Below are 13,407 nucleotides of genomic sequence, written 5' to 3'. Positions count from 1 at the left end.
CATTTGCTCTGAGCCATCAGAACCCAAATCATGACATAATGATGCTTGGGCTTGGACCTATTGTTGGCCAATCAATGAGAGCCTAAATGATCTGGGTTTAAGGCATGGTCCTTAAAAAAGAAATCTAGCCTATAATATCTTGTGAGGTTTTAGAAATAAAAATTTATATTCTTCTGGGCAGAGTACTTCAGGTAAGGGTATGATTCTTTATGTGGAGTGAGGAAGAGAGATGAAGGAAGGAAGGGAGAGGAAGGAAGAAAGGGGGTAAAAAAGGAAGGAAGGGAAAAGAAACATAGGAGGAAGGAAAAATCAAAGGAAGCCCAAAGGCAGTAAAGGAAAAAAGTTCATTTGGTTTCAAGGTTACTCAGTGGCCAATTATAAAAATCTTTCTCTTACTCACTTGATTAAGAGTGGAGTGCTGAGTACTATTCACCTGGAATCTAATCATCATGTCCTTAATAAATCAAGTCCAAACAACTGCTTTTGATTCCAACGTCCACACTACTTTCAATCCCACTCTCCAGGGTCAGGAGTTCAAACAGTGCCTCATCAGCCCACTTTTCCTCAATCAGTTACAGAATCATTTATTATATTTGTTTTATTATTCCTATTGTTGTATCATTATTGTGTGTGTGTGTCCCAAGAGTGTACTTTCCAAGAACTCTCCCTGCCCTCAAGGGGTGTATAGTCTTGTCTGACAGGTGAATTTGATCTTAAAAGGCAGCCAACCCACAGCAGTGAGAGTGTCCAGGCCAAGCGAAGTCCCAGCAGATGAAGAACTCCAATGTTGTACAGCTCACCGCTTACAACACCACAAGAAGTCATCCAGTTTCCCAGGATGTCTCCGCTATTTACTCAGGAGATTCCTTACTGACCCAAATGAGGTGCCTGATTTCATGGCATTTTTTTTTAATCGAATTCAATGATTTCTTTTTCTTTTTGTGAAATTGAGCATCCAGAAAAGACATTGTTGTCCTTCGTGCTCAGAGAGGACCAAAATGACATCGCTACTTTGGAGTCAAGGTACAGTGTGTCCAACTGGGGCTGTTCAGCCCAATGCAAGCTTGGAAGGCTCCACCATAGAGCAGACAGAAAGAGTCTACCTGAACATCTGAAATGGAGACGTCTCTAAATTTGTACACCTCAGGTTTCTTTGGAGCTACTAAAATTCTGCTTTGCTAATACAGCACAGTGCCTTTTTTGATACAGGGATGCCATGCTGGGCAGTCCTTTGCCAGCATCTCCCATGTCATATAATCAATTCCAAAGTTCTACAGAAAGTCCCTGAGAGTGTCCTTATATCACTTCTTCTGATCTCCATGTGAGTACTTGCCTTGTGTGAGTTCTCCATATAATAGTCTTATAGACAAATGCACATTTGCCATTTGAATAACGTGGCCAGTCCATTGGAGTTGCCCTCTCTGTAGTAGAGTTTGACTCCCTAGCAGTTCAGCTCAAAAAAGGACCTCAGTATCTGGTACCTTATCCTACCAGGTGATCTTCAGAGTCTTCCTAAGACAATTCAAATGGAAGCAATTCAATTTCCTGGCATGGCACTGGTATACCATCCAGGTTTCACAGGCATACAACAATGAGGTCAGCATAACAACTCTGTAGACCTTCAGCCTAATACCTCTTCTCTGCCACACCTTCCTTCAGAGCCTCCCAAACACTGAGCTAGCTCTGGCAATGTGTGTATCAACCTCTTTATCCATCCCTGGAAAGTACACTGCCAAGGTAAGTGAACTTATCCACAATATTCAAAGTTTCTCCTTTTACTGTGATCAGTGGTTCCATGTATAGATGGTGTGGTGCTGGCTGGTGGAGAACCTCTGTTTTCTTGTTGATCATCAGGTCAAAATTAGCACAACTGGAAGAATCACTCCATAATCTGCTTCATCTCAGCCTCAGAGGCTGTACTGAGTGTATAATCATCTGCAAACAAAAAGAGTGCACCAACTCTCCCTCCATTTCAGTCTTGGCTTTTAGCCTTTTCAAGCCAAATAACTTACCGCCAGGGCGGCAAATGACTGTGATGCCATTTTTGTCCTTATTGAAGATGTTCAACAACACTGCCGAAAGCATCATGTTAAAAAGCATGGGAGCAAACACACAGCCCTATTTTGTTCCACTGGCGAGTGTGAAAGCTCAAGAACATCATCTACTATCCAGAACCTGTGCAAGCATGCCACCATGAAACTGACATGCAATATTGATGAGCTTCTCCAGGCACCTCTGTTCTGCCCCTGGCATTTCTCTTGGGAATGCTGAGCAGCAAACACCATATCAACTATTCCCTGGCCCTTTCTGAAGCCATGCTGGCTCTCAGATAGATGACCATCTTTCAGGTGAAGGATCAACCTGTTAAGGAGGACTCTAGCAAGAATCTTGCCAGTAATGACTAAGAGAGAGACCTCAATATTTCCTTTTCCTTATAGAGATGAACAATGGAGGCATCCTTGAATTCCTGGGGGATAATCTCCTCTTGCCATATAACATGGAAAATTTCATTTGGCTTTTGTGGACCTGCTTCCTTTTAAATCTCAGCTGGAACAGAATCAGCACCAGGTGCTTTGCCAGACAAGAGGAACAGAATGGCATTCAAAACCTCTTCTTCAGTTGGAAGTTTGGCTAGGGAGGGATTGACTTTAATCTGAGGTATACAGCCAATGGCTTCAGCAATGAAAGATGATGGTCTGCTGAGAACACTATTCAGTTCATCTCTCCAGGATCATGTTCTCAAGGTGGTTTCATCAGCACTGAGTGGCTGAGATGTGCCATAGGTCTTTGCCCCATAAATGGCCTTCTGGGCATCATAAAGGTGCTATGGATTGTTACTATCAGTATAAATAATATAATAATATATTAAGGTAGTTCATCTGCCTTCTCACTGAGCCAAGAATCCTGCATTTCTCTAAGCTTCATTTGTGCATTACTTTTGATGGAGTTAAAAGATGCCTTCTTAGAGACAGAGGTACTATCCTGCTGGTAAATCCTGTGGAGTTCTCTAGTAGCTTCTAAATTTCCCCAACATTTTCATCAAACCAATCTTGATGTTTGCTAGTGTTCTGGCCCAGATGAGTAAATGCTGTGCTGTACATCAAACCTCTGAAAGCTGTCCACTCTTTTTCTATTCCCCTGTTGCCAACTGTGGGTTGGCTCAGCTTTCCCTCCAAGTTAGCGACAAACTGTTCATACTGGGAGAAGCTCTCTAATAAATTGCCATTAAGTCTTCTAGTGGTTGTCTTGCCTTGGGGCCACCAATTTTGTGAACACGAATGTTTAGCTTGAAGCAGATACGTCTATGATAGGCCTAGCACTCTGGGTCACATTTAACCTTCATCACTCTCACATCCTGTCTGTCTCTTCTCCTTAAATGCCAATGTTTGCTGCGAGGGTGCATCCATAAGGTTTTACTGCATTTAGGTAAATGGAAGACAGTGTTGACAATGGGAAGGTCTTCAGCAGTAAGTGACCTTGCTATTGCTGTTTGCAATCATTCCTTCCAAGGATTCCCTGCCATGTCTGAGAGTTTGTGCCTTCCCTGGCATTAAAGACATCCATAATTACAAGCTTGTCCTCTTTCAGCACACTGCTGATGAGGATCTCCAGGGCTTCAAAAATTTTTCTTTGACCTCATCAGGATTGTGATGGTGGAAGCACATGAACTTATGATGGTAGCATGATGCCTTCCTGAAAGTGGCGATCACATTGTCATAAGCCTGTCATTCACTTCTTTCAGGACGCACAGAAACTTGCTGACTATATTAGTTTGGATTGTGAAACCTACTCTGTGTGCTTCAAAGCATTCCCCATCACTGCAATCACTCAAGAAAAACACGGATCCAACAATGACTTCAAGAAGCTAGCCTTCATCTGTCAGCCTTGTTTCACTCAGGGCTGCTATTTGGATGCGACTCCTGTTGAGGTCTCTCCCAAAAAGACCTATAGGTCTTTCAGGTCTACTATATTACAGGTTGTCCATAAGTGTACACACATTCCATTTACCAGTGGTGAGGGGAACAATTTTCACAGAAGTTCTTCTATGTGTCTTTGCATTTCAACTGCAGGCTCAAATCCTCGCCTGCCACAGTAAACAAGTCAGGGCCAGGTTTGGTGAAATAGATAATTTTTAGGATGCCTTTTCCACCCCCTTTCTCACATCAGAAGGTGAACAGTGCTGTCTTCTAGACACCCAGAGGCTGCCAAACCCCATAAAAAGACAACCCTATGCCCAGGGACCACCTGTGTGCAGGGTTGTTACTACTGCTCCCAATGTATCTGCTGCTTTGTCACTTTCCTGTCACCACAGGACTTTTAGGTAGGTAAAAATGCTATGGGTGATGTCTTAACTTGCACATAAATTGGAATTTAAGTGAGGCAATGTTGCATAAAGTTGTGGGCCTCACTCTATCTTCTAAAAGTCACTGAAGTCCAGCAGCAGGACAAAAGTCAACACAACTGGCAATGGCCTGGGATACAGTTGATCACTTTGGTGTCTTCCATGTCTGACCAAGCTCTAAGCACTCCAAAGTGCCTGCTTCCACTACCTTCATGGCACACTGGAACAAACTGTTCACATCCAGCCATTCCACCAGGAGAAGTCTTCACATAATTGAGGCAGACACCTCCCCCACGAACTCACCAATAGATTTGCCTTGTTGGTTGGTTACCCTCAATCTGGTTTGGTCTATCCACCAAGATGGTTTACTGTGGTGTGGCTGAGGCATATGCTATAACTTCTTGGAGAAATAGGTAAGAATTGGGTGGAAAGTGAATACCAAAGGTGGAAAACAGCCTTGAAAACTCTCAGCAAGCCCTCATACCAGAGGTGCCAGTCTTCCCTAAACACCCACAGATCATGGCAGAATTTCAGGACTCTTCAAGGTCTTGTGATGTAATAGATAATGCCTGAGGCTGGGATGCAGGAAATACAGGTTCTAATCTTGTCTTTGCTACTTAACTAGATGTGGGACACTGGGAAAATCACTTCATCTTTGTGGGTCTCAGTTCCCTCCACGATGAAATGAGGTTGAAGTTTGTAATCTCGAAGGTCACTTTCAGTTCTAAAATATAATGACAAGAGGGATCAACCTGCCATCCTGAAGCAATGGTGGCCAATAGAAGTTTTCAAATTAGCACTGCTCCCATAATTTTTAATCAACTTCAATAAAACTAAGTATGCATGTGGTTAAAGGCCGAAGAGATGTGTGATTACATTACTGCTAGAATCACTAGACAGTAAAATGAGGAGGATACTTAAATCAAAATGACTGTGAGTCACACTAGGAAAAAAACCTGACACCAACAATACTCGATAACAAGAACTGAGTGGCCTTACTACTTGAATGGACTCTGAGTCTCAATTTTCTCAGCTATAAACTGAGAGGGTTAGACTCAATAAACTTTGAGGTCCCTTCAAGACTCTTGGCCTCTAAGCTGAGGTATATGAGTCTACCAGCAGGCAGAACATTAGACTCGCTGGCTCTGTAGAGTCCCCTCCCCACCTAGTACTCACTGGGGCCCCATCTGTCAAGGTGCAGCCGGAAAAGCGCTTGGCCAGGAGTCCCTCGAAGTTGGTTGTCCTCTGGATAGCAAACAGAAGCAATTTCACTTCTATCTCCTTAGCTCGGGTACGCATGATTTTGGCAAGTTCCACCCTTGAAAAAAGAAAAAGCAACATGAAAGTAGCCTGTCCCATGCAAGGTAAGAGCTAACTTCTGTGAGGAAAAGGCAAATGGCCTTAGTGGACATTCAGAAAAACACAAGGGGGCATGTTCATCACTGAGATCAGTCCCTGCCTTAGTCTAGCTTCTGGCAAGTGGGTACCAGAAAATTTTTAGGAGAACCCAGCAGCACAAAATCAGGGACTATAAGGTCAACTCTGATCACCCCTATGACTTACTGAAGTTAGCTACTCTCTTCTACCTCTGCTTATATTATTACACTAAGAACTATCTGGAATTATGAAGCAGACACCAGTTTCATAAACTGTCACCTTAGCCTATTAAAAATAACTGTGCTGCATATAAAATCACTACATTTTCTAGATATAAATATGTTCTGTTGCTGTTGTCTGCAGAGGTCTGTATTTTCACTGGTATAAGGGATATCCCAGGGGAGAAAACCCCTTCCACCAATACTGATTGCAACAATTCTGAAACTTATAGCCTAAGGCATGAAGAAGTTAATAAACAACTTGCCTGGAGTGACAAAGCCATTATTTATTAAAGGGAGAGGTTTGAATCCAGGGTTTCCCAACCCTTAAACCAAATTTAAATTTAAAACCCAAAAAATGTTTAATAAAATAAACAGAAATACAATAAAACACAGATAACAGCAGTTTATGGTTTTCTAAGTCAATATGCTGTGGGATCCATTTCTACTTATGTTTCACACCACTGTAATGCACCATGCTATTTGTCATATAAATGATTAAACTGAACTAGGAATAACCCCCTTAAAAGCATTCTCAAACAACTGCCTCTCCAAGGGATATATGAAAACAGCATGTAGGTGGCAAATTCACTACGAAAGGTGATAATTCATCTACCTGTTTTTGTGGCCTCCATCAAAATGAGAGATGTGTTTGGTCACTAGATTCTATTTGGAACACAGGTCATGGGTAAGATGAACTGTGGCTTTATCAGTGTGGGGCTCTCTCAGCCATGCAGATGGCAAGCTCCTGTACAAGGGAGGATTTGGAGGAGGCTGGACTGGAACCCAAGGCTTGCTGACTCTATCAAGTACTCCCTTGGCTCCTGCTTCCTAAGTGTTAACCTGCCTTCCCTTGAGGGCTAAACGACAAACCTCAAAGGTTTTGTGAAGGTTGGGAGTTTATTTGGGAATCCAGAATGTGTGCAGCCTTTTGCCAGATTTCTACCAACTGAAGCTTAGCAGGAACCATGGTTTGAAATGAACAGTAGCAGGTTGGGAAGTTTAGAAGACCTTGTTGGCAGGGCCATAGCTGTAACCTCTCAAAGCCTCTGCTTCTCAGGTAGCCTATGGGAGAAGGAGAAGCAGTCCCCCAGCCTCTTGGAGAATCAACATCTGAGAGGGAAGTTAACACCCACTTTAACTATGCACTGATATCTAAATTCATAGCAGCCTATTGTTTCTGAAGAAAGGAAGGAAACAAGTATTTATTAAGTCCCTACTATGTGCCAGACACTGTGCTAAGTGCTTTAAGAATATTTCACTTGATCCTCACAACAAAACTGAGACATGGGAACTATTATTGTTCTCATTCTACAGTTGAGGAAGCTGAGGCAGAAAGAGGACAGGTGACTTGCCCAAGATTTGAATTCCAGTCTTCCTGACTCCAGTCCCACAGCTCTATTTATGCAGTCCCTTAGCTGCCCCCCACAACAACCAATCCAGTATCCCCCTTGCTGCAAAAGCTTTCCAACAAGGTTTTTAAAACATACAGATGAATTATGCCTTGATCCAAAGAAAGACAGGAACTGATCTGAGTTGTTCTGGAGCATTTTTATCATGTTTAGGTATCACCAGCTTGCTGGCATCATCTCCATCCCCCACGTCTTCCTCCTCCATCCCTTTCCAGAGCCAGGATTTACAATAAAGAACAAAAAGGGAGACACCACGGCCAGCAAAATCAGCCAGCGTCCCTGGTCCCTCACCTATCTCTGCAGAGTCATGGGGGAAAGTAAGCCTTGGCTTTTTAATGATTATTTAACTTACTTCACAAAAGGATCACTGTTCTTCACTTTATCTGCACTAAATACGTGACCTACTCCGTGTGTGTGTGAACATGCACCATGAGGCTCTGAGCCAAATAACTCAGTGCTTACTAATGACGGCCGGTAGTCCGGCAGATTTGTTCTCAGCTTTGTCACTGCTATCCTGACTTCATTTTGGGGGCTCCAGCCTTCCCACAACAGGAGACTGTCCTGGCCACAGTCCATCTGCTCAGAGGTCTTTCCTGATCTTTCCATCCTATGCCCCCCAACACACAGTGACATGACGTGGCATATATTCTATGTTCACTTGCGTGTATGTGTTGTTTCTCATTAAGGCAAGATCACTTCCTTGAGGGCAGGGACTATTTCTGTACCCCCACTGCCTGGTGCAGTCCTTGGCACATGGGAGGCCCTGTTCGCTGAATTAATGAAGGCTTTTCCAACAAATGCAGTGAAGACAAATGACATGATATCTGTTAAATGCTTTGAACCACTACCATCACCTGCCAATAACAATTAAGCATTAAGGGTCCACCTGATCTTATAGAGGAAAGAAGAGGCTGAGATAACCAGAACCCTGATGCACAAGAAGCTTCCCTATTTTTCTCCAATGACCTTCCTAGCAAGTCCAAAGTGCTACAGACTTAGATATTACAGCATGATACCCCAAGAACCCCTGGGGTAGAAGGTCACTGGGGGTCAATCCAAGGAGGTCTCTTAGAGAAATGCTTTGTGAGACAGGGCTTAGTGGAGGAGAGAAGCTCAGCTGAGCAGGAGCTAAGACTCTGCAGAGACCCTAAGCAGAGACCCACCTAGAGGAGCACGTGGGCAAGTGGATCTGCCAGGTTGAGGCAAAGAACGGGGTTAGAGAAGCTCTAAGCCCACCTATCCAAAACAATCTGTACTTGGAGCCACTTTGGAGCAACAGATGTGAGAGTGACTCCTCTGAAGCACCAGACTCAGGACATGGCTGCTATTGATTTACCTGGTGACGTGGCAGAACTCTACAGCAATCCTCTCAGTCATGTACCACTCATGTGGAAACATACGCCCATATTTCTCTTCATAATCTACAAGCTGGCGTTTTATCCAGGCATAGCGTCTGTCAATTTTGTCAAGCCAGGCAACCTGGATAAGATGGGGAACAAAAATTACCCGGTGCCCACAGATAGCACTGATGATCAGTTTGAAGAGAGAAAAGGAACACAGTTGAGCCCTCAGCCTTTCCTCAATACCCCTTTGAGTCAGGGAAAGAACAGTGAATATGCTCCCCATGTTGTTGACCTCAGACATTTGTAGCTCATGGAACAACATCACCAGTCATGGGAGCTAACGAAGGACTAGGCCCAGAAGGGCTGAGCACACAGACACAGGCTCTCTTGATCACCATCAGATCCAACCCAAAAGAAGCATATGAGAGAATCTGGTCACTACTCACATCTTGGTTTTCTTGAAAGAGCACCAGGTATTCAGAAAGGTGCTGCTTAATAAACTTCTTCATGATTTCCTGTTTGATCCTGGGGTCCAACACATTAGCAACCAGACATGCATCTCGAAGGACATTGCTGGGGCCTCCTGGCCTCTGTTAAGACAAACAACAGGCAATTTAATGGCTAGGGCAAGGCAACACAAAACAAAACAGAAGCATTTAAAAACTGCCTGGCCTTTGACGACTTCTCTTTCTTTTTCTGTCTTTTTGTTATTTCTCCCACTCCCCAGACACTTGTCACTCCTACAGTCGATGGGTATTTTGGTTATCTGCTTCTCCATGAAAGAATCATCTCTCTCTCTTTCTCTCCCAACCAACATAAAGCTGTTTTGTGAATCAGAGAGGAGAAGCTTGAGAAAGCAAGGCCAGCGCTGTCTGGGGGACATGTGACATTCTGAAAACCAAAATGGAAGCCAGTCTGTTACGGCAGTTTGAGCATCATTTTCGAAAGTGATAGAATAACCCTAGCTTCCTTCGAGGCAGAGCCCTTCCATTTGACTTGAACCTCTGGGATTCTCTAGTCTAAAATCACTACATCCAGGTCACACTGGAGGGAGAAAGGAGGGTCTCTTAAACTCTGAAGGGGTGCCAAAACACAACACTAGTTTCACTAATGGTGAACTATCCATCTAGGCCCCCTAAGCTTTTAATGGGTCATAGAGAGGCATGATACATCAATACTGTACCCTGAGGGAAGGCCTCTCAGAAGTATGTCTGAAGCAAAATTCCAATCCTTTGTAACTTTTACAAAAGTAAGTAATACACGAAAGGAAAAGCACCAGACCTGAAGTCAGGACGCTTGAGATGTAGTCTTGGTTTTGCAACCTCCTCTGGGATAAGTCCCTTCTGTCTCAGCCTGTCTAGAAACCTCAGTTTCCCCTCTGAGGCCTCTTCCAACTCAATCATTCTGAAGCTGTTAGTTCTGGCCATTTAGATACTGAGATCAGAATACTTGACAAATATTTACTAGAATAGTAAAACTTTCTGTAACTTTAAAGTCTGCAAAGTGCAGCACATCTATTCTCTCACTGGATGTCATTATTTAGAGGAGCCTTTTAGACTAGTCCAAAAGTCCTGGACTCCTAACCCAGCTTCCAACACTGATGAGCTCTGTAACCATGAAGGAAGTCACTTCCCTTCTCTGAGGTTCAGTTTTATCATCTGTAAAATGGGGACAATAACACCTACAGAGTACCTACCTTTTAGGATAAACATAAAGCTCAAATCGGCTACGAAATGCCTTGTAAATTTCATGTACTACATAAATATATCAGCTTTTAAATATATTAAATATTTAATAAATATCAGATACAATATCAAATATAAATGCTAATTATTTTTATTATTGTCACTCCTGTTCCAAAAATGGAAACTGAGTCACCAAAAAGTCAAATTCATATATACCCAAAAACTTGAATTGATCTCTTCTGGCTTCCAATGTTATCACCTTTCCCCAAGTGTCCTTTGGACTTCATCATTAAGCTCCTTGCTTCCTGGTCTTGGGGGAAATACTAAGCCTCACAAAAGCGCCATTTCAGTTGTGCGTCTTTCTAAAGTGCCACAGTTCCACAAAAGATGTTCTAAGGCCAGCCAATACGCTATTTAAAAAAATTAAAACCAAACTTGAAAAACAGCAGGGGGCAGAAAAATAGAGGAGGTTAAAGAAAATCATCCTAAATGCAACCAGCTGGTGGGCCGCCCGTGAAGGCTAGTCTTGATATTTGGAAGAACTCAGTCTTCTGAGGCCAGTGGCTTGAGAAGCAAAGAACAGAGAAGTCTCCATTGCTTCAGTTACTAGACCATAGAGCCTCTGAAATCTCTTTGGATAGAAAGATTAGGGATTTCAATCCTCTCTTTTCACCAACATGTCAAGCATGCTCAGGTTAACGACTCCTCTATGGAGATAGCACTGTTTCCCTCTGGCAGGGATAATGTCAAGCCAAATCAGGTACTATCAGTGAGTTATGAAGGAGGACTCCAAGGTGGAGCACCATATAAGTACAAAGCCCAACGTGGAAGGAATGTTCCACCAGAGATGTCGGCAGGCCCTGAAGAAGGACTCAACAGCTGCCCAAAGAAGGTGTAAGGCTGATTCCTCAGAGCTGGGCCAAACACCCACACCTGCATCCTAAATTACATCCATGGAGGACAAAGGCACATGATTAGGGAGTTTCCAGTTACGGAATATTAAACCAGATCCAGGAAACTTTTCCCTGGCTCAGTAAGTGAATCTGGGCTACCAATGCTGTGGTGAGAAAGGCTGCTTGCCAATGTTATTCTCACTCTGGCCTGAACAATGGTCTCCAGAAATATCTCAGATAAATGGAAGCTGATTATACCTCTAAGGGGTCTCCCTGCAATACCCATGATGCCATGTGCTGAAATTTAAGGGGTCCCTTTAATAGAAGTTGCCACAGCAAATCAACAGTCACAGCTAGGGATGCTTACTATAGGAGAAGAATAAGACAGAGGCCCACAACTGGAATACTGGAGGCTTCTTGGATACAGGACACATACAAATGCATTACCAGAGACGGGCAGCTACCAAAAGCAGGGCTGTGATTATCTTGACAGTGTCTCATCACATGCTATGAACAAGTGCTGACATTCTGTCCCAGAGTCTCTTCCTCCTTTGGGGATAATCAGAGGTAGATGACTTTTCCGAAAGAAATTTTAGCCTGAGGTGAACCTTTCGTGACTTTTTTTTTTTTAAATATAGCCATGAGCAAAATTAATTTCAAGGGGAACAAGGATATGAGGATTTGACATACAACAGACTGGGTCAGTACAATTTTTCAGTCAGCAATTACAGGAGTCAGTGCTGGGCTACATACAGTACAGACAAAACTCTGGCAAAAAGACATTAGGGTTCCAGGTAGAGAGGAACATTTTAGGAACTGAGACCACTATCAGACATCAAAGCGGGCAAGCACATAGGGAAAGTGTTTTGACACAATACCACAAAGATAACATCCTAACATTAGTTACCTTGGTACCCTGGGAAGGAAATGCTTCTTCAAAATCAGCCAGGATCTGCTGTCCTAACTCAGTCTGGGCTGCCTTCACTCTGTGGGGGAAAGAAGACGTGTCATGGCCTGATACTGTTTATCATGACAAATTCTCAATTGCCTACATGTTGACTAAGACACGAAATCACAGTACTGAAGGGGCTCTTTTAAGAGGTCATTTAGTCCCACCCTCTGTTTTTACAGACAAGGAAACAAGCTAACAACTGACCGATTACAGCAGTGACAGAGAGGTAAGAGATGAGAATGGCACCAAGGTGATGAGCCTGGGTGAGTAGCAGGCAGGGGCCTTTAGCAGATATTTGGAAGAAGAAGAGTGGATTAAAGGAGGATAAGCTCCATGTAGGGCAGGCTGAGTTTGAGATACACATGGGACGGAGAGAGGGAGAAACTGAAGATGGGGCTGGGATCAAGGGCAGCACAGACAGAGGGGACGGCCTTGGTCACAAGAAAAGGAGGAAGGGCCACCTCTCCCTCCAAGTCTGAAGCAAAAGAGGAAATACTTGAAGAAAGCAGAACGTTTAGAACAAGCCCCATGGGGTAGCACAGAGTATCAAATTGCGAAGAATAAAGATTTCTGTAGAGCAATTAAGGCTAAGTTGAGACTTTTCATATAAATCTGTAGTGGACCCAGTCAGCACATTGTGTTATTTCCTGCAATGGCATTTAGCAGCACACATGTGGGAGCAGAGAAGACAGATGGTGGTGGGCCAAGCCAAAAATGAGGTTTGGCAAAGCCTAAGTGGTAACAGGAGAAAGGAACAAGGGCTTTGAGGGTGGATGAAATGGTTAAATATAATGGGAAGATTCTGAAGGGAGGAAAGGGAATCCAGAACAAGGGGGAAGGATTGCCAGTAGGGAGGGTTGAAGCTACTGGACCTCAAGGTGAAGATAAAGAATAGTCTTTGGAGGAATAAAACACAGGGCCACGTGGAAGGATAGGAGTTTATAGTGAACTAATGGTGAGATCAAGGGCATCCCTGAGGCTGACAGAAAGTGGAGGTCATAAGGACTGAGGTTGGCGAATTCACAGCTCCTGAAGCCCCCAATATCCTTAGGGCAGGGGTTAGGGTTGAAAGGGAAGTCATATATACCCTTTCACTTTCTGACTTAGAAACTAACAACAGAATTCTCAACTAAAGAAAAATATGGGGTTTTTGAAAAATGATAACGCATAGATGCATTATTTACA

At 43.5% G+C, this 13,407-nt stretch overlaps 1 protein-coding gene across 2 annotated transcripts in view; it reads right to left on the bottom strand.

Moving 5' to 3' along the window:
* VPS53 (VPS53 subunit of GARP complex) overlaps positions 1-13,407 on the bottom strand; it is a 148,292-nt gene that overhangs the window by 60,671 nt on the left and 74,214 nt on the right. For both annotated transcript variants that reach the window (XM_072639900.1, XM_072639901.1), the window contains exons 8-11: positions 12,178-12,256; positions 9,139-9,282; positions 8,686-8,828; positions 5,519-5,660 (exon numbers count right to left, since the gene is read on the bottom strand). In XM_072639900.1, coding sequence (XP_072496001.1) covers positions 5,519-5,660; positions 8,686-8,828; positions 9,139-9,282; positions 12,178-12,256 — 508 coding nt within the window. The remainder of the gene's footprint in view (positions 1-5,518; positions 5,661-8,685; positions 8,829-9,138; positions 9,283-12,177; positions 12,257-13,407) is intronic.

The sequence above is a fragment of the Notamacropus eugenii genome, chromosome 2 (genome assembly GCF_028372415.1).
Source record: "Notamacropus eugenii isolate mMacEug1 chromosome 2, mMacEug1.pri_v2, whole genome shotgun sequence".
Lineage (NCBI taxonomy): Eukaryota > Metazoa > Chordata > Mammalia > Diprotodontia > Macropodidae > Notamacropus > Notamacropus eugenii.
This window is presented reverse-complemented; position numbering and strand designations above follow the sequence as displayed.